This window comes from Rhinatrema bivittatum, chromosome 7 (genome assembly GCF_901001135.1).
Source record: "Rhinatrema bivittatum chromosome 7, aRhiBiv1.1, whole genome shotgun sequence".
Classification (NCBI taxonomy): Eukaryota; Metazoa; Chordata; class Amphibia; order Gymnophiona; family Rhinatrematidae; genus Rhinatrema; species Rhinatrema bivittatum.
Window position 1 is genome coordinate 45,463,973 of NC_042621.1, and position 24,429 is coordinate 45,488,401.

The 24,429-nt window shown below is 49.0% G+C and overlaps 1 protein-coding gene and 1 long non-coding RNA gene across 2 annotated transcripts in view; one reads left to right on the forward strand and one right to left on the reverse strand.

Moving 5' to 3' along the window:
* The window catches only part of VPS4A (vacuolar protein sorting 4 homolog A), a 192,183-nt gene extending 185,327 nt beyond the window's left edge, over positions 1–6,856 (reverse strand). Inside the window, exon 1 of the mRNA XM_029608314.1 lies at positions 6,662–6,856. Within this exon, the coding sequence (XP_029464174.1) occupies positions 6,662–6,682 (21 nt within the window). The 5' untranslated portion in view covers positions 6,683–6,856. The remainder of the gene's footprint in view (positions 1–6,661) is intronic.
* Positions 6,857–7,045: 189 nt separating this feature from the next.
* On the forward strand, positions 7,046–23,663 carry LOC115095089. The gene is made up of 3 exons (XR_003857688.1): positions 7,046–7,219; positions 23,213–23,288; positions 23,392–23,663. It is a non-coding gene; the product is annotated as an uncharacterized LOC115095089 (long non-coding RNA).
* Positions 23,664–24,429: the final 766 nt, after the last annotated feature.

The window sequence follows — 24,429 nt, forward strand, 5'->3', positions numbered from 1 at the left end:
TTGGGGTGGTTCCAAATCGATGCCTTGGAGCAAGTGGACCGGATCCAACCACCATTGTAGACTGGTCCTTGCTGGGTGTAGGAGTGGCAAAGGTATCTGAAACTCCTCTGATTTGGGATCCCAACCCGACAGAAGCGCCCTCTCTAGCGGCCGCATATGCGCAAAAGACCACGGAACCAAATCCAGGGTGGACGCCATATAACCAAGAACCTGTAAATAATCCCATACCACTGGCAAGGGAAGGGCTAGGAGACGACGAACGTGCGCCATCAGACGCTCCATCCTTGCCTGCGGCAGGAAAACCTTTCCCACTCTTGTATCGAACGAGGCGCCCAAAAATTCCAAATTCTGGGAGGGAATCAGTTGGCTCTTGGGATAATTGACTACCCAACCCAAGGAGTGTAGTCGGTGGAGTACTGTCTGAATTGCGGCTTCGCAGAGACGACGCGATTTTGCCCGAATGAGCAGTCGTCCAAATACGGGTGGACCAATACTCCGTCCCTCCGAAGGCTCGCTGCCACCACCACCATTACCTTGGTGAATACTCTCGGAGCGGTCGCCAGTCCGAACGGAAGGGCACAGAACTGGAAATGAGATCCCAGGACCATAAAGCGGAGAAATCGTTGATGGAACTCTTGTATTCCTATGTGCAAGTAAGCCTCTGTGAGATCTAAGGAAGCCAAATACTCTCCTTTGTGGACCGCAGCGATGACTGAGCGCAGGGTCTCCATCCGAAACCGCGGAATGCGCAATGCCTTGTTGACCCGCTTGAGATCCAGAATAGGCCGGAATGTGCCCTCCTTTTTGGGAACGATGAAATAGATGGAATAACGGCCTGTGCGTTGTTCGGCGGGCAGTACTGGCACTATTGCTCCCAGCGCCTGCAACCGCTGCAGGGTTTGAGCAATCCGCTGTTGTTTTACCAGAGAACCGCTGGGAGAGATAAGGAACAAATCGCGCAGGGGCCGTGCAAAATCTAAGGCGTATCCGTGAGTTATAATGTCGAGGACCCATTGGTCGGTGGTAATTGCGGCCCATTCCTCCCGAAAGTAAGAGAGTCATCCTCCGACCTCCGGGACGGAGGAATGGACCTGCGTCCCTTCATCGAGCCGCCTTAGAGGTGGCGAAGGTATGAGACGCCCCTGCGCGGGCCGGCCTTCTACCACGAAAGGAAGGAGTCCATGCTTGGGAACGCATAGACGGCTGTCTTGTAGCGTAAGAGGAACCCCTCCCCGATCGAAAACGGCGCTGCCCGCGAAATCGCCCGCGAAAGGTACCCGAAGGACGAAAAAATCTCGGCTTGTCCTCTGGCAACTTGAACACCTTATTCTCCCCCAAAGATCGAATAAGGTCTTCTAACTCGGTGCCAAATAATAGTTTGCCCCGAAAAGGAAAGGAACCGAGTTGGGCCTTGGAGGAAGAGTCTGCTGCCCAGTGACGCAGCCAGAGTAACCGCCGTGCCGACACTGCTGAAGACATAGACCGTGCCGAAGTGCGGAGGAGATCATAGAAGGCATCTGCGGCGTAGGCCACCGCGGATTCTATGCGATTTGCTTGCTCAGCTTCCCCCGGAGGCAGATCCTGAGATGTCAACATCTGTTGTACCCAGCGAAGGGTAGCCCTTTGTACCATACAACTGCAAACAGCCGCCCGTACTCCCAATGCTGAAACCTCAAAGATTCGCTTAAGCAACATCTCCAACTTCCGATCTTGAAGATCCTTAAGGGCCGTACCCCCAGTTACGGGGATGGTGGTATGTTTAGCCATGGCAGTGACCGCCGAATCCACCTTTGGCACCCTAAGGAGCTCCAAAGAATCAGCTTATCCATAGCGCGGCTGACTCTCAGAGTTGCCTCCAGATTATCCCATTCCTTGGATACAAGCTGAAACAGTTTATTGTGAAAAGGAAAAGCATGTGAGGGTGTGCGAAGCCCGTCTAACTCAAAATCCCCTGGCTGGGAATTCGTTTCAATCTGGGGTACCGGAATTCTTAGTTCTTGAAGAACATGAATGATCAAGGGATCTAATTCTTCTTTATGAAATAACCGAAGTATGAGAGGATCGTCCCCTTCAACTGGGTCAGCTGGGTGCGTACCCCCCACCTCCGTACCAGAATCTGGAACGGGCGGGTCCGGTGAAATAGGGTCCGGAGCTATATGCCGTAAAGGTTTAGGAGGAGGAAGAGGAGGAGGAGGAGGGTCCGGATTTGGGTCCCCTCCCAAGTTAGTAGAAATTTTGCCACGTTTATCTGGGGCAGGAGCACCCTGTTCCCATTCAGCTTCGGCCTCCATATAGGCCTTGTGGAGCAAAAGAACAAACTGTGAGGTAAATGGATGAGGTCTCTTTAAAGAACCTCCCTTGGCTCCCATAGGTGGCAAATCTAGAAGCCCCGATAAACCGCGGGGTCGGTGGGGGCTAAGGTCCGGTGGGGACAGCGGCGGGAGGTCCTCTCCCTCCTCAGACGAAACGGCATCGCTATTAGGCACTCCTAAAATGGCCGCCAAATTTTCCAAAATGGCCGCCGCCCCTGGTACCGGCAGCGAGGACTGCTGCGTTTTGCCCGAAGCTGACCGTGTCCCAAGTCGCGGTGAGGGAGCGCTCCCAGCCGCGGCTGACCCCCCGCGAGGAGCCCTCACCCCCGGGAAGGCACCGGGAGCAAAGGCCCTCGCGGGAGAGCCGGCGACCCGGCTCCCCACATGCAGCACAAACTGTTCCTCTGGGCATTTTTTTTTTTTTTTTTAAAGAAGAAAACGGCGCAAAAACGGCGCGAAAAGGGGCTGGGTGACAAGCCACCCCTTCCGGAGACCACAGTGAGTAAGGCAGGCAGAGGGAAATTAAAATTAAAAATTAAAAATTACCTCGTTTTTTTTTTAAACGTGTATAGCGCTGCTACCGGCAGCTATGTAAATACCTCACAAGACAAATTTACAGTGGAGCCTGCAGAGGGTGTAGTATCCCCGTCTGACTAACTTCTCCGAGGAATGAAACTTCTCAGGAGGCGGAGAGGGAGAGTGACTGGCCCACAGATTAATCCTCCCCTCCTCTCACTGGGCAGGGCAGAGAGAAAAAACTCCGGGAAAAGGCTGTAGGGCAGAGCCCTGCCTTGCCTGCTATTGCTCCTATTAACAGTCAGAAAATTACATTGATCTAGTCACAGGATTCCTCAGAAAATCTTAAGTCAAACCTGATAGGGAAAACCCCTCCCCAATTTACAGGAGATCAGGACCGCAGGTTATGCTCTCTCATCTGCTGGAGTCAGAGATATACTGAAGGATCGCAAGGGGCGCACCAGGGTATATGAGTGGTGCCTTTTCAGTTTCTCTCTGACGCCATCTGCTGGACGGGAGGCATAACCCAGCAGTCTGGACTGATCCTGGTACGTACAGGGAAACCCCTATCACTGTAGTCTTCCCCGATACACAAGGGATTTCTACCCATAAAGATTCAATTTTGTATTTAGTCTCATGCAGGATGTTTATCCTGTTGGACTCTATGCCATCCCGGACATAAAGTGCCACAACTCCTCCCGACTGTTCCTCTCTGTCATTGCGATATAATTTGTACCCCGGTATAGCACTGTCCCATTGGTTGTCCTCTTTCCACCATGTCTCTGAGATGCCAATTAAGTCTATGTCATCATTCACTGCTATACATTCTAATTCTCCCATCTTACTTCTTAGACTTCTGGCATTAGCATACAAACATTTCAAAGTTTGTTTTTTGTTTGTATTTTTATTCTGCTTTTTAATTGATAGGGATAAGTTAGAATTTTTTAGGTCAGGTGAGTTTTTAGTTACAGGCACTTGGACTACTTTTCTAATTATTGGAACCTCACTGTTGGGATGCCCTAATTCTAATGCATCATTAGTATCCTTTAAAGATACCTCTCTCCGAACCATGCGCTGCTGAGCGACTGTCTGCTTTCCCCTTTGTTCTAGTTTAAAAGCTGCTCTATCTCCTTTTTAAAGGTTAGCGCCAGCAGTCTGGTTCCACCCTGGTTAAGGTGGAGCCCATCCCTTCGGAAGAGACTCCCCCTTCCCCCAAAAGGTTCCCCAGTTCCTAACAAAACTGAATCCCTCTTCCTTGCACCATCGTCTCATCCACGCATTGAGACTCCGGAGCTCTGCCTGCCTCTGGTGACCTGCGCGTGGAACAGGGAGCATTTCAGAGAATGCTACTCTGGAGGTTCTGGATTTAATCTTTCTACCTAAGAGCCTAAATTTGTCTTCCAGAACCTCCCTCCCACATTTTCCTATGTCGTTGGTGCCCACGTGTACCACGACAGCCGGCTCCTCCCCAGCACTGTCTAAAATCCTATCTAGGTGACGCGTGAGGTCCGCCACCTTCGCACCAGGTAGGCATGTTACCAGGCGATCCTCACGCCCACCAGCCACCCAGCTATCTACATTCCTAATAATCGAATCACCAACTATGACGGCCGACCTAACCCTTCCCTCCTGGGCAGTAGGCCTTGGGGAGATATCCTCAGTGTGAAAGGACAATGCATCACCTAGAGAGCAGGTCCTTGCTACAGGATCCTTTCCTGCTACACCTGGTTGGTGCTCTCCCATTATGAGACCTTCTTCCTCCAAGGCAGCACCAGGGCTGCCAGTCTGAAGTTGGGACTTGACTACTATGTCCCTGAAGGTCTCATCTATATACCTCTCTGTCTGCCTCAGCTCCTCCAGGTCTGCCACTCTAGCCTCCAGAGATCGGACTCGTTCTCTGAGAGCCAGGAGCTCTTTGCATCGCATGCACATGTACAACTTCTCACCGGTGGATAAAAAATCATACATGTAACACTCGATGCAAAAGACTGGGAAGCCCCCCTCTTGCTGCTGGACTGCTGCCTTCATCTCAATTTTGATCAGTTCCTAGTTAAGTTTTAGGTTGCTATGGGAGTAGGAATGTGTCTAACTTCTTTTAAATGTATTAGTGAATTCACTCTGTGTCTGGTAGTGGCCTACCGGGGTCTGATCGAATTCTTAATAAAGCTTTTGTTGATGGTTTTTTGTTTTTTTTTTTTTGTGAAAGTGGCACCTGCCTATAAATTAAGGGATGAGCTAGGGGTGGGTTGGGAAATACAAACAGTCTAACTTCAGTTAGTCAGCCTGAGTGACTCACTGCTCCCTTGATTAACAAATGTTGGTCCCTATTCAAACCCAATCACACTACCTCAACACCTTTCCAAGGTGAGTAACTGAGCTGAACTATTCAACGTTTTTACTTTGGTATATACTGCTCCTAGCTTATTTCTAGCTTCTGGCTACTTTTTGGTGGGGGTTTTTTTTTTGTGGTTTTTTTTTTTTTTTTCAATACAATGCACTCAGTTAGTATTAAAAACAAACAGTCAGCTCTTTAAAAGTCTGCAGAACACTCAGTTCTGCAGACTTTTAAAAATAAACACACTATCTACTGCTACCTTATTGACTGACTAAAAATACAAACAGTCTAACTTGTTTATTCACTGCCTACCTACTGCTACCTTATTGACTATTTAAAAATGCAAACAGTCTAACTTGTTTATTCACTGCCTTTCTGACTATTAAAGGCACAAACACACTAAATAATATTCCCAAATAGTTAACTTTGCCCCAATACTTTTAAAAAAGTCAATGTCCCAAGCAAAAACTTACTGATTCCTTTCAGCCACCAGCAAGGTGATCCCCTCCTCTCAGTCCTACCATGATGGATTGCCGAAGATTTGTATGTGCTCAGGCTCATTGTAACATAGTAATGACAGCAGAAAAGGCCCAAATGGCCCATTCAGTCTGCCCAGCAAGCTTCTTGGGATAGTATTTGCAGTTCCATGCAGTTATCCCCAAGCCTTATGATTACCCATAAAAAACGTACTGCTTGCAACATTTTTACTGGGTGATGGCTCAAGGCCATCTTCTCCTGATGACCATTGGACAATCAAGAGCAAATCACACTTGTGTGGCAGCTGGCTGCAATCTCCAGATAAATTTCGCAAGACACAGGCTGTGATTCCTGAAATGTATGTAAAATAGTAGTAATGTCTTATGGGCAGTGTTGGTGTCAGCAACGCCCTGTTTCAGGCTTCTTCTTTTCTGCTGTACCATTGCTTTAAACAACAGAGCTGAATGGTTTCAAACTATACATCAGAAGGAGCGCACACTGCCCTCTGTCCGAGCAGTCTGCTTAGTACTGATGGGTTTCCTGCTTGAGTGACCACACGCCAGAGATATATTTACATATTGTGCCGGGTATGTATGCAGTCTCTAACTGGAATATTACCAACAACCTCCAGCAAAGTGTTTCATCTAAATAAATATTATCCTATAAGACCTAATCCTAAAATACAGAATAAATCCTTCAGCATCAGGCTGTTTTCTGCCTTGCTCAGATTCTTGCAGTGTTGTTCTGCAGGGGCAATCAGATTTGGTAGCTGGGGAATGAACAAGGAAAACTACCTGCTCCAGCACGCAGCCAGTGAGGAGAGACGGGAGCTGTGTGCCTGCACCTCCTGCCCCCGCTTACAGTCGCGTTTGTGTACATAGAAGGGGGAGGTGCGGGACTGACACACGTGTGCACATACATGAAGAGGGGGAGGCGTTGCATGCAGACACTTCGGCGCATTCGAAAGGAGAAATTGTGTTGGAGGATCCCGGTAACTCCGGCCTCAGACCCCCCCTCCTACCTGCAGAGTTGACGTTGTCATTTCATTCGCGGGCTCCGGCCGCTCGCTCCGGCCTCTTCCGGGCTCCAAGCAGCACCTTCTCCCAGCAACCAGCGCGCGCCAGCGGCCGGAACTGCATAGCACCCCCTGCCGGCCCGGAGGAGACACCACGGAAAGAGAGCGCCCCCTGCCGGCCCGGAAGAGACACCGCAGCAGTGTTGCCAACCTCGCTTATTTACCGCGAGATTGGGCTTCTTTTCGTAATCATTCGCGTTTTTTTCCCGATTCGCTAGTTGCTTTTAATTGGGCTATTTTTTCTGCCAGTCGCGGTTTTTTGGGCTTGTTGGGCGGGACTTGTGCTCTGATGTTACAGTGATTGGCTGCTGGTATGAAGCCTGTCCATAGCAGGCACACCCTATCCCGATATTGCAGCAGTAAGCCAATCAGAGCAGGATTCAAATAGTGAGCTGCAAGTCTCGTTGAGTACATTTTTGTTGGCAGAGCTGGAACGGGAAGGCCAGCAGCACGGCATTGGAGGGCAACAGCAAAGGAATTTTCAGACTGTGCAGCTACAGCCAGGTATCAGGAGGGGAGGAATTAGTATGTTGGGAGGGGAATGAATGAGAGTGTGAGGGCCAGAGATGTGCTTGGAGAGGGGAATGAGTGAGTGTGTGGGGGCCAGGGATGTGCTCGGAGGGGGGTGGGGAGAGGGGAATGAGTGAGGGTGTGGGGGCCAGGGATGTGCTCGGAGGGGGGTGGGGAGAGGGGAATGAGTGAGGGTGTGGGGGCCAGGGATGTGCTCGGAGGGGGGTGGGGAGAGGGGAATGAGTGAGGGCCAGGGATGTGCTCAGAGGGGGGAATGAGTGTGAGGGGCTGGTATCTTTTATTTCCTAGCCTGTAGCAGATGGACTCAGGACCAATGGGTATAGTGTACTCCTGGTAGCAGGTGGAGACGGATCAGATTTCAATCTGACATCAGCCCCTAGTACATATACCCCTGCAGGAAGTGCAGCTCCTCAGTATTTTCCGTCTCCAAAGCAGTTAGGGACTATCTGCACGCTCTCTGAGCATTAGAACCAAAATTCAAGGAAAAACCCAAATTTAAGAAGAAAAGTTTACCTGAAGACTAGCCCCGCTCTCCTGCGGTGATACCCTCGGGTCCCTCCCCCAGTTGAGATTCCGGAGGTGATTTCCGTGGTCCCTCAGCGGTGAGCCTCCGTCCGGTGGCCGAATCTCAGCAGGGACTTAACCCCCGATTTTGGGCACGGCTGAGAGGCAGCCTGTGCATTCCTCGAGCACGGCGGTGAAGGTATTTGCCCTCTCCCCCCACAACCCGAGACCGCCCGGGATGAAACCGGGAAGCGCCGAAGACAAGGTAAGGTAGAAATCTTCTATGTAAACGGTCTCCAAGCATAGAAGAGGAGCACAGGCCGCCCATCGGAGCCAGTGCCGCTGGTTTGATCCGCCCTAGCAGGGCTAGGCCCCGGCTGTTCCCGAGGGTCTACCCACATGGAGACCCTCCGAGGAGGTCACCATCTTGACCCGACTCGCCTCTCAACTCGAGCGCACAAATTGAGGTAGGCGCACAAGTCCCTTGTGCGCAAAAACTTAGGCACACATAATACCTCACGCGCATAAGTTGCGCGCACAGAACAAGGTGCATATCTGCGACTAGGCGCACATCTCAGCGCACATCTCCGCGCCTATCTAAGGCGCACTGGAGCACACAAGAGCTCACTTGGCCACAGTCATGGCATCTCCAGAGTCTGGCATAAAAGCGCAAGGCCTCTGCCAAGCATGCCACGTCAGAGCCGCACAGAGCGAGGAGGCCGACGCCCTGTGCGCACAGTTGGAGGAGGCCCTGGGAGATTCAGGCCAGGGCCTTTCCCAGCCAGAGCCCAATGCTAGCTCTTCAGGGGGCACTCCGGACCTAGCAGGCCCCAGGGAGTCCACCCGCACTCGGGGACTCCCAGAGAACCGGCTCAACTTAGACCCAGCTTCGATATCCTGGGTGGAGCTGTTCAAGGGGATTCACGCCTTTGTCAGGCTGCAAACTGAACCCCGGGAGGTCCAGCCACAGGTGCTTCCGGAGGACCCTCATGCCCCAGGACCCTCGAGGCCTAGGCACAGGTCCACACCGTCCAGAAGTTCCGCTTACGGGGACACAGACCACGCTGAAGAGGAAATTGAGCCCCTGGAAGAAGGGGGAACTCCCCCCGGGACAGAGCCACACCGAACCACGAGATGCTTCTTCACAAAGGATGAGCTCCCGGACCTAGTATCCCAATGTCTAACGGAACTCGCTATCCCAGGCCAAGGGCCCTCAGGGGAACCTAGAATGAACCCCCTGCTAGAGGGCCTTCGTCAGACGTATCACCATTTTCCTCTCTTACAGGTGGCACAACAGCTAATTGACCTAGAGTGGAATGCTCCAGAGTCCTCATTCAAAGGGGGTCTAGCACTGTCGGCCATGTATCCCCTGGACCCAGCGACCAAAGAACTCCTGGCGTGCCCTAGGGTGGACACCACGGTCTGCGTGGTCGCTAAGCGCACTACCATCCCAGTGGAGGGAGGAGCAGCACTCAAGGACGCTCATGACCGGCGCCTAGAAGCCTTGCTAAAGCAGTCATTCGAGGTTGCAGCTCTGTCCCTGCAGATTGCGGCCTGCTGCACCGTGGTGACACCTGCCTGCCTATCTCAAGCAAAGAACAGCAGCCCGGGAGAGGACATGGAATCAACTCTGTCCTTTCTCACCGACGCGGCTTCCGATCTAGTGCGTACAACAGCCAGAGGAGTCTCGTCCACTGTGGCAGCCAGAAGACAGCTCTGGCTCCGAAATTGGTCGGCGGACGCCTCTTCCAAGACGAGTCTAACAAAGATGCCCTTCAAAGGATCCCTCCTCTTCGGCAGCGAACTAGAGAAACTGGCCAACAAATGGGGTGACTCCCCATTACCGCGCCTGCCGGAAGACAAGACTAAGAGAAACCAGCGTCCCTTCCACAGATCTGCCAGAGGCAGAAGCTCACAGCGCTTCAACCCTTTCAAAAGCAACTATCGAGCACCCCGCCCTACGGGCAGGAACCAGTCCTTTCGGAACAAGCACACCAAGAGAGGAACCAGCACGGGTGCAGGCTCCGGCCGCACCCCACAATGAGAATCAGCCGACCCATCCAAGGGAAGATGCTATAGGGGCAGACTAGCCTTATTCTACCACAGATGGGTCAATAACTACGGACAAATGGGTCCTGGCCATCAGCCGGGAGGGGTACTACCTGGACTTCATTCGAACTCCCCCCGACAAATTCGTGGAATCTCACTGCCACGACCCCCTCAAGAGGGCGGCAGTGGACGCTACACTGAACAGGCTTCTGACCCTCGAGGCCATAACCCCGGTGCCTATACGGGAAATGAATACTGGACTTTACTCCATTTACTTCATCGTACCCAAGAAAGAGGGCACATTCAGGCCCATCCTGGACCTCAAGTCGGTCAACTGCCACCTAAGGGTTCCCCACTTCCGCATGGAAACCTTACGATCCGTCATACGGGCAATACAACCAGGAGAGTTCCTCACATCCCTGGATCTGTCAGAGGCCTACTTACACATCCCAATGCATCAGGAACACCAGCGCTGCCTACGCTTCAAGGTCCTGAATCGTCACTATCAGTTCCGGGCACTATGCTTCGGGTTAGCCACAGCACCCCGGATGTTCACCAAGGTAATAGTAATAGTGGTGGCAACACTCAGGAAGGAGGGAATCCTCGTTCATCCCTACCTGAACGATTGGCTGATCAGGGTGAAGTCAGAGGAAAGCCACCAAGCAACCAGCAGAGTCATAGCACTACTGGAAAGCCTAGGATGGGTGGTCAACATAAACAAAAGCTCCCTACAGCCGGCACAGTCACTGGAATACCTAGGAGTCCAATTAGACACCAAGGAAGACAAGGTCAGCCTGACACCCGCGAAGAGGTCAAAGCTGCGGGGCTGGCTTCAGACCTTGCTGAGCGTTCCTCGTCCCACAGCATGGGATTACCTGCAAGTCCTCTGACTGATGGCGTCCACGCTGGAAGTAGTGCCATGGGCGTGAGCACAAATGAGACCTCTACAGCGCTCACTTTTAACGCGGTGGAGTCCACGGTCCCAGAACTACACCGTACGCCTTCCACTCCCGGCCAGCGTCCGGACCCAGCTACGGTGGTGGCTGCAGAACAGCCACCTGAGGCGGGGATCAAGCCTATCCTCCCCAACCTGGACCCTGCTCACCACAGATGCCAGCCTACACGGATGGGGAGCACACTGCGAAGAGCTGACCGCCCAAGGGCAGTGGAACGCAGAAGAGGCGGGATGGAACATCAACCACCTAGAAGCGCGGGCAGCCAGATTAACCTGCCTGCGGTTTGCCCACAGACTTCGAGGCAAAGCGGTCAGAGTGATGTCAGACAACGCCACGACGGTGGCCTACATCAACCGACAGGGCGGAACCAGAAGTCAACAAGTGTCCCTAGAAATAGACCTCCTGATGGCATAGGCGGAAGCAAATCTCCAGGAGATCTCGGCCGTCCACATTGCCGGGAAAGACAACATCACGGCAGACTTCCTCAGCAGAGAAAGTCTAAACCCAGGAGAATGGAAACTGTCATCCACAGCCTTCCAAATGATAGTGAATCTGTGGGGGATCCCAAACATGGCCTTCTGGCAAGCAGATCCAACGCTCAAGTACCCAGATACTTCAGCCGCAGACGGGACCCGCAGTCCCAGGGGATTGATGCCCTGGCCTCTGGGGACCCTTCTATACGCCTTCCCGCCGTGGCCCTTGCTGGGCGCAATCATTCACAAGATACAGCGACACAGGGGACTAGTTCTCCTGGTGGCCCCGGATTGGCCAAGAAGACCCTGGTACGCAGACATGAGAAGACTGCTGGCAGGGAACCCACTACCCCTGCCGCCGCACAGAGACCTGCTCCAACAAGGCCCGATCCTTCACGAGGACCCGACTCAATTCTCGCTTATGGTCTGGCCATTGAGAGGGCTCGAATGAGGAAGAGTGGATACTCGGGGGCAGTAATAGATACTCTCCTCCGAGCACGCAAGTTCTCCACATCTCTAACGACATCGGCAGATTCCTAGCCAGATATTTGGAAAAGTCGGAACCGGTACAAAAGACAGACCCACCTTTTCGTCCTTCACAGCGGAAAGAGGCAAGGGGAAGCGGCCTCGCGGGCAACCATTGCCCGCTGGATCAAAGAAGTCATTAAGGCGGCCTACGTAGAAGCAGGAAAACCACCACCTCTACAAGTCAAGGCCCATTCAACCAGAGCCCAGGCGGTGTCCTGGGCAGATACTAGAATGCTGTCACCTGCGGACATCTGCAGAGCGGCAACGTGGTCCTCTATCCACACTTTCTCCAGATTCAACTGTCTGGAAGTACAGGCTCGGGAGGACACGGCGTTTGCAAGGACAATTCTAAGTGGACCACAGGCAGCCTCCCACCCGCTTCGGGAGTAGCTTTTATACATCCCATTGGTCCTGAGTCCATCTGCTACATGCTAGGAAATGGAGAAATTACTTACCTGATAATTTCGTTTTCCTTAGTGTAGACAGATGGATTCAGCATCCCACCCTGGGCTGCCCTGAGGCATTGTGCCAATGAGTTACGGGTAAGCCATGTCTTTATTTACCTAAGACGTCCACCCTGCCCGGTGTCTACGCTTTCCGGTTGAGTACACTGGCGGTCTCCAGCTATAGTCAACCAATCAGTTCAAGTTAATCAAGTTTAATTGAGTTTAAACGTTCTAACAAGTTAGTAAAGTTAACCATAATATGAAGTTAATCAGTCAGTCACATATATATCCACAACGCTTTTCAAGGAAGAATACTGAGGAGCTGCACTTCCTGTAGGGGTATGTGTACTAGGGCAGTGATGACTAACCTATGACACACGGGTCAGAGGTGACACGCCGAGACTTTTTGCTGACACGCGCAACGTTTCGTGGACTGTCGGGAATTTTTTTTTTTAATCGGCTGCACCGACCCTTTAAAACTAGTTTTTTAGTATCTCTCCCGCCCCCCCCCCCCCCCATATGCCCCTGGGCGCAGCGACAGGCAGATAGGCAGGGCCACAGCCCGAAGAAAAAGATCACGTTTAAACGCGCTGATGCTCCTTCTCCTTCCTGCCTGTGCGGCCCCGGAAGTAAACATTGCCGGAGCCACGTGGGCTGGAAGGAGGTGAAGCATCTGCGCGTGCAGAAGAAGAGCAGCGCTTGAGTTTACGGGCAGCCGCGAATCCCAAGTCGCAGCGGCCCAGGAAGAGGCCTGGTAGCAGGGCTGCCGCAGAGCCCATCCTGCGACGACCCGCGAAGAGGAGGCCCAGAGGTGAGAGAGAGGCTGAGGGTCTGTAGAGGGTGTGTGCGTGTATGAGATAAGTTGAGAGATTGTATGTGAGAGTGAGGACTTGAATGTTTGCAGAGACAGCATGTGCTTGAGCAAGACAGCATGTGGGAGTGAGAGAGAGCCTGTGTGTGTGAGTCAGACAGCATGTGCCAGTGAGAGACTGTGTATGAATGGTTGTATGAGAGAGAGCATGTGACAGTGAGAGCCTGCGTGTGTGTGAGAGAGAGAAGAGCATGTGAGAATGAGAACCTGTGTGTTTGAGGGAAGAAGATGGAGAGAAAAGAAACAGAAAAAGACGATGTAAAAGGAATTGACAAAAAAAATAAGAAAGGAAGGGTGGGAAAAAAAAAGCCTGTGACCAACCAATTAGAAAATGAAGATCAGACAGCAAAGGTAAAAAACAAAATAAATTAGTGATTGGCACATGTAATCTTTGGGAATGTGCAAGAATAGCACTTTCTCTATGCAGATCTCACAATGTACGAGATCAGCATGGAGAAAATGGAAGCCCACGGGGCCTGCACAGAGGAGGCAGCAGAATGGGCTTCAGTGTCAGTAGCAGCAATCGGCATCTTCCCAATAGCCATGCGGCAGCAATGACAATGGCAGCAGAGGAATGAGAGAGATTCTGAGGTTGCTGGCAAAATGGAGGGGGGTCTGCCTTAAGTGTGTGCATGTGAATGAATGGGACTCTGCATGGGGGTGTATGTGTGTGAATGCATGTGTGTGAATGCATGGGATACTAATGATGCATTAGAATTAGGGCATCCCGACAGTGAGGTTCCAATAATTAGAAAAGTAGTCCAAGTGCCTGTAACTAAAAACTCACCTGAGCTAAAAAATTCTAACTTATCCCTATCAATTAAAAAGCAGAATAAAAATACAATCAAAAAACAAACTTTGAAATGTTTGTATGCTAATGCCAGAAGTCTAAGTAGTAAGATGGGAGAACTAGAATGTATAGCAGTAAATGATGACATAGACTTAATTGGCATCTCAGAGACATGGTGGAAAGAGGATAACCAATGGGACAGTGCTATACCGGGGTACAAATTATATCGCAATGACAGAGAGGAGCAGTCGGGAGGAGGTGTGGCGCTTTATGTCCGGGATGGCATAGAGTCCAACAGGATAAACATCCTGCATGAGACTAAATACAAAATTGAATCTTTATGGGTAGAAATCCCTTGTGTATCAGGGAAGACTACAGTGATAGGGGTATACTACCGTCCACCTGGTCAAGATGGTGAGATGGACAGTGAAATGCTAAGAGAAATTAGGGAAGCTAACCAAATTGGTAGTGCAGTAATAATGGGAGACTTCAATTACCCCAATATAGACTGGGTAAATGTATCATCGGGTCACGCTAGAGAGATAACGTTCCTGGATGGAATAAATGATAGCTTTATGGAGCAATTGGTTCAGGAACCGACGAGAGAGGGAGCAATTTTAGATCTAATTCTCAGTGGAGCACAGGACTTGGTGAGAGAGGTAACGGTGGTGGGGCCACTTGGCAATAGTGATCATAATATGATCAAATTTGATTTAATGACTGGAAAAGGAACAGTGTGCAAATCCAAGGCTCTTGTGCTAAACTTTCAAAAGGGAAACTTTGATAAAATGAGAAAAATTGTTAGAAAAAAACTGAAAGGAGCAGCTACAAAAGTAAAAAATGTCCAAGAGGCGTGGTCATTGTTAAAAATACCATTCTAGAAGCACAGTCCAGATGTATTCCACACATTAAGAAAGGTGGAAAGAAGGCAAAACGATTACCGGCATGGTTAAAAGGGGAGGTGAAAGAAGCTATTTTAGCCAAAAGATCTTCATTCAAAAATTGGAAGAAGGATCCAACAGAAGAAAATAGGATAAAGCATAAACATTGGCAAGTTAAATGTAAGACATTGATAAGACAGGCTAAGAGAGAATTTGAAAAGAAGTTGGCTGTAGAGGCAAAAACTCACAGTAAAAACTTTTTTAAATATATCCGAAGCAGAAAGCCTGTGAGGGAGTCAGTTGGACCGTTAGATGATCGAGGGGTTAAAGGGGCACTTAGAGAAGATAAGGCCATCGCGGAAAGATTGAATGATTTCTTTGCTTCGGTGTTTACTGAAGAGGATGTTGGGGAGGTACCCGTAATGGAGAAGGTTTTCATGGGTAATGATTCAGATGGACTGAATCAAATCACGGTGAACCTAGAAGATGTGGTAGGCCTGATTGACAAACTGAAGAGTAGTAAATCACCTGGACCGGATGGTATACACCCCAGAGTTCTGAAGGAACTAAAAAATGAAATTTCAGACCTATTAGTAAAAATTTGTAACTTATCATTAAAATCATCCATTGTACCTGAAGACTGGAGGATAGCAAATGTAACCCCAATATTTAAAAAGGGCTCCAGGGGCGATCCGGAAAACTACAGACCGGTTAGCCTGACTTCAGTGCCAGGAAAAATAGTGGAAAGTGTTCTAAACATCAAAATCACAGAACATATAGAAAGACATGGTTTAATGGAACAAAGTCAGCATGGCTTTACCCAGGGCAAGTCTTGCCTCACAAATCCTTCACTTTTTTGAAGGAGTTAATAAACATGTGGATAAAGGTGAACCGGTAGATATAGTATACTTGGATTTTCAGAAGGCGTTTGACAAAGTTCCTCATGAGAGGCTTCTAGGAAAAGTAAAAAGTCATGGGATAGGTGGCGATGTCCTTTCGTGGATTGCAAACTGGCTAAAAGACAGGAAACAGAGAGTAGGATTAAATGGGCAATTTTCTCAATGGAAGGGAGTGGACAGTGGAGTACCTCAGGGTTCTGTGTTGGGACCCTTACTGTTCAATATATTTATAAATGATCTGGAAAGAAATACGACGAGTGAGATAATCAAATTTGCAGATGACACAAAATTGTGCAGAGTAGTTAAATCACAAGCAGATTGTGATAAATTGCAGGAAGACCTTGTGAGACTGGAAAATTGGGCATCCAAATGGCAGATGAAATTTAATGTGGATAAGTGCAAGGTGATGCATATAGGGAAAAATAACCCATGCTATAATTACACGATGTTGGGTTCCATATTAGGTGCTACAACCCAAGAAAGAGATCTAGGTGTCATAGTGGATAACACATTGAAATCGTCGGTTCAGTGTGCTGCGGCAGTCAAAAAAGCAAACAATGTTGGGAATTATTAGAAAAGGAATGATGAATAAAACGGAAAATGTCATAATGCCTCTGTATCGCTCCATGGTAAGACCGCACCTTGAATACTGTGTACAATTCTGGTCGCCGCATCTCAAAAAAGATATAATTGCGATGGAGAAGGTACAGAGAAGGGCTACCAAAATGATAAGGGGAATGGAACAACTCCCCTATGAGGAAAGACTAAAGAGGTTAGGACTTTTCAGCTTGGAGAAGAGACGACTGAGGGGGGATATGATAGAGGTGTTTAAAATTATGAGAGGTCTAGAACGGGTAGATGTGAATCGGTTATTTACTCTTTCGGATAGTAGAAGGACTAGGGGACACTCCATGAAGTTAGCATGGGGCACATTTAAAACTAATCGGAGAAAGTTCTTTTTTACTCAACGCACAATTAAACTCTGGAATTTGTTGCCAGAGAATGTGGTTCGTGCAGTTAGTATAGCTGTGTTTAAAAAAGGATTGGATAAGTTCTTGGAGGAGAAGTCCATTACCTGCTATTAAGTTCACTTAGAGAATAGCCACTGCCATTAGCAATGGTTACATGGAATAGACAGTTTTTGGGTACTTGCCAGGTTCTTATGGCCTGGATTGGCCACTGTTGGAAACAGGATGCTGGGCTTGATGGACCCTTGGTCTGACCCAGTATGGCATTTTCTTATGTTCTTATGTCTGTAATTAAGCTTGAGCATAGCGGGACAACACCACGACTGACAGGGAGGTGGGTGGGTCAGCATGGCTAATTCATCCCGCTATCTACGGAAACACAGTTTACAGTAAGCAAACTTGCTTTTTCCTGTCGATAGCAGGGCTGAATTAGCCATGCTGTATGGGAGTCCCAAGCTCCCCTACACGCTGTATTTACTCTTCATAGCGTGCCTAATATTGTGGCAGTCGTGGAATTTACTTAGACGGTGTGCAGAATGGATTGCCCCAGTGTTGCATCTCCTGCAGATTGTTTATCTATGCAATAGTGGGACGTGAAGGTATGTAGCGAAGACCAAGTGGCTGCTTTACAGATATCCACTGGTTGAACGTTCTGTAGATGTGCTATCGATGTTGCCATAGCTCTTAGTTGATGAGCCTTTGGCAGCGAAGAAAGTTCAGTTCCTTTCTTAGAATAGCAATACTGGATGCATTGTACGATCCAACTGGAGATTGTACGTTTTGCTACTGGTAAACCAGGAGCATTCGGGTTGAATGATACAAACAGCTGAGATGTCCTATTGAGAGAATGTGTTCTTCTCTTATAATATGCTAACACTCTTTTACAGTCTAGGGTGTGCAATAAGCGCTCCCTATCATTTGAATGAGATTTTGGGAAAAATATAGGTAAGTCTATGGTTTGATTGAGATGGAACGAAGAAATTATCTTTGGAAGGAACGATGGATGAGTTCGTAGGACAACTTTATCATGATGAAACTGTAGATACGGTTCGTCATGAACTAGAGCTTGCAACTCACTAACCCTGCGCGCAGAGGTTACGGCAACTAAAAACACTGTCTTCCAGGTGAGATATTTCATGTGTGCGGATTCCATGGGTTCGAATGGAGGCAGCATCAGTTGTTCAAGTAGTAAGTTAAGATGCCACGGAATCAGTGGTTTAGCCACCGGTGGGCGTAAGTGTAGAAGACCTTTGAGGAATCTAGATAGTAGCGGATGTTCTGCCCCCGAGTGGTTATCTAGTGGTCTATGATAAGCTGCAATCGTACTAAGATGCACTCTGATAGAAGAGGTTGCCAACCCTGATTCATAAAGAGACTGCAAATAATCTAGCAAGGATGCTGGCGAACAGTCTGGGTGAAATATCCCTTTCTGTGCACCAGGTAGAGTAGCGTTTCCATTTGAAGGAGTAACTTCTTCTGGTGGACGGTTTCCTAGACTTGAGAAGAATGGATTGTACCATGGGTGAAACCCCTTGTTCGGTTAATGCCCGCTCAATCTCCACGCAGTCAGATGGAGGGATGAGAGAAGCGGGTGGATGAGTAGGCCATTGTCTTGGAGTAGGAGGTCCGGACGATCTGGGAAGCGGATCGGGTCTTCTACTGATAGACGCAAGAGATAGCTGTACCATGGTTGCCGAGGCCAAGCCGGCGCAATGAGAATGAGTTGACTGCAGTCTGTGATGCATTTTTGTATTGTCTTCGTGATTAATGGAATCGGCGGAAAGGCGTATAGAAGAGTTGGGGGTCCACGGAATCAGGAACGCATCCTGAGTTAACCTGTGCGGGCTGGGTCGGATGGAACAAAACTGAGGAAGCTGAGTGTTGGCTTCCGTGGCAAACAGGTCTATAGTTGGTGTTCCCCAACTGTCGAAGATTTCCTGCAGTACTTCGGGATTTAATCTCCACTCGTGAGGGTGAAATATACGGCTTAGTCTTGTCCGCTCTTGTGTTCGCTATCCCCGGTAGGTAGGCAGCTTGTAGGTGAATTGAGTGCCTGTGAGCGTGAGAGAAAATCTGTAGAGTCTCTTTGCAGAGGGGCCATGAACCGGACCCGCCTTGTTTGTTTATATAGAACATGGCGACCTGGTTGTCCGTGTAAATCATAACCCTCCGACCTCGTCTGTATTCCTGAAAGGTGAGCAGGGCGTTTCGAATCGCTCTAAGAGATTTATTTGCAACTTCTGTTCGGTTAGTGACCATAGGCCTTGTGTTTCTAGGAAATCCAGAAGAGCTCCCCAGCCCTTCCGCGAGGCGTCTGTTGTGAGGACTGCATTGTGTGGCTGGGGGTTGAATGGAGCTCCCTTGCTCAACGTCGGTATCTTGAGCCACCAAGTGATGTCCTGTTTCATCTGGGTGGTTAAACATACTCTTTTGTTTGTTGGTTGAGTGTGTTGTGTCCATTGACATTTTAGTCCCCACTGTAGGCGTCATATGTGTAGTCTTGTGTTCGGAACTGTGAAGTTCGCAGCAGCCAAGTGTCCCAGAACTCGTAATATAATTCGGGCTGTGGTCGACTGCATGCCCTGTAGGGCTAGGAGCAACGAGCAGATTACTAGCTTCCTTTCCTCCGGTAGGAATGCTCTGGTTTGACACGTATCTAGCCGCGCCCCTATGAATTGTAGAATTTGAGGGCTGTAACTTGGATTTTGGGTAATTGATGATCAATCCAAGTCGTTGTAGACAGGTTATTGCTATGTTGAGATGCGATTTCAAGAGGATCGGATCCGACGCTACTAGCAACCAGTCGTCTAGGTAAGGAAATATAGTTAGTCCCTGTAATCGAAGATGGGCCACCACTACCACCATACACTTGGTGAATACCCTGGGTGCTGCCGACAGTCCAAAGGGTAGCACCCTGTACTGGTAATGTTGGTTGTGATACTGGAAACATAGGTATTGCCAACAGGATTTGTGGATCGGAATGTGCGTGTACGCATCCTTGAGGTCTATAGAGCACATCCAATCTCTGTGTTGAAGTAAGGGTAGGATGGACTTTAGGGATACCATCTTGAACTTTTCCCGGACTAGGCACTTGTTGAGTTCCCTGAGGTCCAGAATGGGTCGAGTGCCTCCCGACTTCTTTGGAATGAGGAAATATGGGGAGTAGAACCCCTGGCCCTTTGATTCCCGAGGAATCGGGTGAATCGCCTTTTGATGAAGAAGCGTGGTCAATTCCTGGGCCAGTTGGGGCTGGAATGGTTTTCTCTTTTTCAGGGGAAAATGTGGAATGATGGGTTTGGATAGGAAGTGTAATTGATATCAGTTTTGAACTATGTCTAAAACCCACTGATCTGTCATGATGGTTTGCCATGCAGCGTAACAAACTGTTATCCTGCCCGGGGGATGTTCTGGTATGGATGGTGGCAGAGGTGGCAGTGGACTCAAAAAGACTGCACAGTTTTAGCTGGGACTGCCGTCTGTTGTTGTTGTGGTTGCCGTTGTGCTCGTAGTTTTCCCCTCCTCTGTTGTTGAGGAGGATTATTGTTTGGTTGTCTATGGTAAGGTGTATAGGACTGTGTTCTGAAGTTCTGGTAAGTCCTATACGGTCTCCTGGCGAAAGGCTGTCTGCGGGAGGACGGAAAGTATCGTTTTGCAGACGCTGGAGCTGTGAGTGATTGGACTGCAAGAGCCTGATCCTTGAGTTTACTCACTGTATCGTGCAGACGGTCTCCGAAGAGGTTATCACCCGAGCATGGTAAATTAGCCAGTTTTTCATGTAGATCTTCTCTAATGGCACTAGCTTTAAGCCATACCAGACGTCTGGCAGCTATCGCCATAGCTGAAGCTCTTGATGAATTCTCGAATCCTTCGTACACCGCTCTCAGCATATGACGAGTGCATTCTTCCATGTCTGATATCGGGGACGGAATGCTTTCCCCCGCTGCTGTGAACATGCCTTTGGTGGCTTGTAGACATTCGTACAAGTACTGTACCATGTAGAAATGATGGTGATTAATCAGAGACGTAAGCATTGCGTTCTGATATATCCGTTTCGCAAAGTCGTCTAGGCACTTATTGTCCTTTCCTGGAGGAGCGGATGTATGTGACTTTGTTTTTCGGTACTTTTGAAGTGCCGATTCTACCACTATAGATTCATGTGGTAACTAAGGGATGGAGTACATAGATGGCTTTTGCAGTTTAAATTTTAAGTCCGTCTTCCTCGATACTGCTGATAGAGTATAGGGGGTGTCCCATGACTTCTGTAGAACTCCATGCAACACCGCATGTGGCGGAAGAGCCGACGGTTCCCCCGGGGCATCGAAAATCTTGAGTAACCCAAATGTGTCTGCCCTTGGCTCCGGTAACTTCTGTATATCTAGTTTTAAGATATTACCCATTTTGTCCACAAACTTAGGATACGTGAGATCCTCTTGGGGGGGAGTATGGTTCCGCTGGTTGTTCAGGCGGATCGGATGGATAACCTGTAGATGAAGCAGGCGAGGAATGTGCCGATATGGAATCTGTGTGTTGGGACGGGGAAATGGGATATATTGGTGGAGAGTGGGATAAAGAGGAGGGAATATCCCATTGAGCTTGCGGTGGAGTGTGTACAGTCCCCTCCGGAATAGCAGACTCTGGTGGTAGGGTGTACGATGATTGCAGGGATTCGAAGAATCCTGCTAAGGATTGAGTGAGGTCCCAAAAAGCCTTTGAAGTGTGCTGTGGCATTGCTGGTCGTTGACCCAGTTGAGGTAATTGCGAAGGTAGAGGATTAGTACCATTATCCCGATCTGATTGATCACTCCAGTTCGCTTCACGTTGACCTCTGGACCGTACCGAGCATATACTGCTGGGGGACTGAGACGAGGAAATAGGAATCACTCTGTGTGAGGACGAGCAAGAACGATTTGAACTACTCTTATAATGAGAGGGAGAAGATTTTCCTCTCTTCTGATGTGATCTATGATGCCTCTTAGATTCCCCGTGTTGTCGACTCGGGGAGGGCGATGAGATAGAATGATGATGACGTCTCTTCCTTGAAGAGGAAGCTCTGCTGCTCTTGGAATCTGTCTGAACCTGGCATCCTGACTGCGTGCTTCTCTATTCTTGGAGATCCCGCTCTTCTCGAGTGGGCATATCCCGACCCCTGGAGAGGGTCTGCTGTTGTGATAGGCTGTGGGACTGGACTGGATTGTCTCTGTTCCCGTTTGCCCGTCTCAGGACGTGCCGTAGTCGAGGCAGGTTTAGCCTGCATTGACCCTATAGACTTTGTTTATTTTGCGCCGCTTAGGGTCCGAGGATTTGGTAGATGTAGTCTCAGGTCCCTGATGTAGCGCTGACGGTTCCGATGATTCGGGTCCGGAAGTGGACCTTGATTTTCCCTTGTCAGTTTCCTTTGTTGTCGGCGCCGAATGTGTCTTCGGCGCCGGGTCTTTTTTCGGCGTCAGACGTGTTTTCGGCTCCGGTTCCCTCTGCGCCGTGTGAGTTTTCGGCTCCGGGTGTTTCCTTTGCGCCGGGAGTGTCTTCGGCGCTGGGTCCTTCTGCGGCGATCGTGACGTACTCATCGTCTATGATTTTCTCGGCATCTATTGTTTCCGTTCCCGGACGCGATTTCTTCGGTGCCGGTGACGGCTCCGTAGTTGTTAGTTTCAATTGCGGCTTCGGATCCGTGGCCTTGGAAAGTAATAGGGCCCTTACCGGATTTTCCCCTTGAGATCTTTGGGAACAGGGCTCAGTCAATTTGAAAGGCCTCTGTTTCCCTTCCTCCCGTCTTCCGGCCTGAATACCAGGTCCCTGGTCTTCATTGTCCCTCTGTTTTCTTTTTGTCTCCCTTACCTTCGGGGACTGAGGGTCCCAGGACGCCGCTCGCTTCGTGGAGGTTGATGCTTTGGACTTGGGTGCCGGAGAAGAATGTGTGGTGGATGCCTCATCTTCTAACTCCAGCCACCGGTAACTTCTATGACGACGAGCTCTGGGAGTCTGATTGGGGGTGTTCGTGCCCTAGACAGCGGTAGCAGCGATCATGCCCGTCGGTGACGGACATGATCTTACCGCAAGGGCACGGTTTAAACCCAGACTGTTTTGTGGACATTTTACAGTTCTTCTGAGGAGAAGAAGGGCTCCGCATGCGCTCCCGCGCGCGGAAAAAAACAGACTGAGGAGAACTGTTACTACTGCGTGGGAACCCACGCGCAGCCGCAGAGGATCAAAAAGATCTTCACTCTATGAAGCTCCGCCTCCTGGGCCCTGATTGACAGTTCCCATACAGCATGGCTAATTCAGCCCTGCTATCGACGGGAAATAGAGCTACAAATATCACAAAATTATGGATTTTTCTAGAAGTGACACACCACCCGAGTTATGCTCGGTTTAATGAATTTTGACACACTGAGCGCAAAAGATTGGCCATCACTGTACTAGGGACTGACGTCAGATTGAAATCTGATCCGTCTCCAGCTGCTAACAGGAGTACACTATACCCATTGGTCCTGAGTCCATCTGTCTACACTAAAGAAAACGAAATTATCAGGTAAGTAATTTCTCCAATTTGTTCTACTCCACTTGATTTCATCTATTTTTTTTTCTCATTTCTTCCCTGTAGCTGATCACCTTTTATAAAAAAAAAACAAATCCTTATTTTGACAAAAAGAAAGCTTGTCCATACCTGCTGACTACAGGTAAAAAAATGTGACATGGAAACTTGTAATGCTATTTTTCTACACCACTTTTGCTTTCCTCTAATTTTGCTTTTTTTTTTTCTTTCATTTCTTCTCCCTGTAGAAGATCACCTCTGTAAGAAAGCCAGTCTATACCTACTGTTTCCGTCCTTGGCTGCTACACTACTAAATGGTTTTGATCTACTATGGCTACAGTAAAGAACTGGGCTAAATACAGTAAAAGTACTGCAAAGCATGGGAAGAGGAACGTGAACTAAAAGCATGGATTCAGCCTGTTTTCAGCAATGAGAATAAGGCTACGTGCAAATTTTGTAAGTGTGACATTCGTGCACATCATGCAGACCTTCTGCAACATGCTAAAACAGAGAAACATGCAAAAAGCTAAACTCCTTTGTCATCTATGCGACTCACAGACATTGGTGTTTCAATTTCACGTGTTTTGGGCTTTTTTTGGGCTTGTTTTTTTGGAAAAAAGTGCTTGTTCTTTCATGAAAACCTGGCAACCCTGCACTGCAGACAGTGCTTGCCACTCTTCCGGTTTCCTGTTGCCTCCCCTATCCTGACTTCACGCGTACACGGCGAAAGCAGCGTGGCTGCACTAAATTCACGGAAATAAAGGTTCCCTGTACGTACCAGGATCAGTCCAGACTCCTGGGTTTATTTATAAAAACTCAAACATATACAAATTAACTACCGCCTACCTTTTTAATGGACTAACTTAATCCAGTTCATCACTAGCTTTAGAGACCTAATACTCCCTCAGATCAGAACAGAATGAGAAAAGATTACTTTTCTCAAGAAATAAGTGAATCATAAAAAGACCTTTCAATGATAGGGGGAGGAGCAGTTTAAGAGGGTCACCTGTTCCCTGTACGTACCTGGATCAGTCCAGACAGTGGGTTATGTCCCCAATCCAGCAGATGGAGTCAGCACAAGCTTTGAGGGGGCGTATCCATATATACTACTACCCCCTCTGCAGGAGTTCAGTATCTTCTGACTCCAGCAGATGCGAGTAGGGAAATCAGGCTTCCCCTCCTTTTCCTTTTTCTTCACTTTCTTGCTTGATTATGGCTTGTTGTTGTCTTTTTCTGTGGATCAAGTTTGTATCAAGTTTGTATTAAGTTTAAAAAAAAAAAAAAAG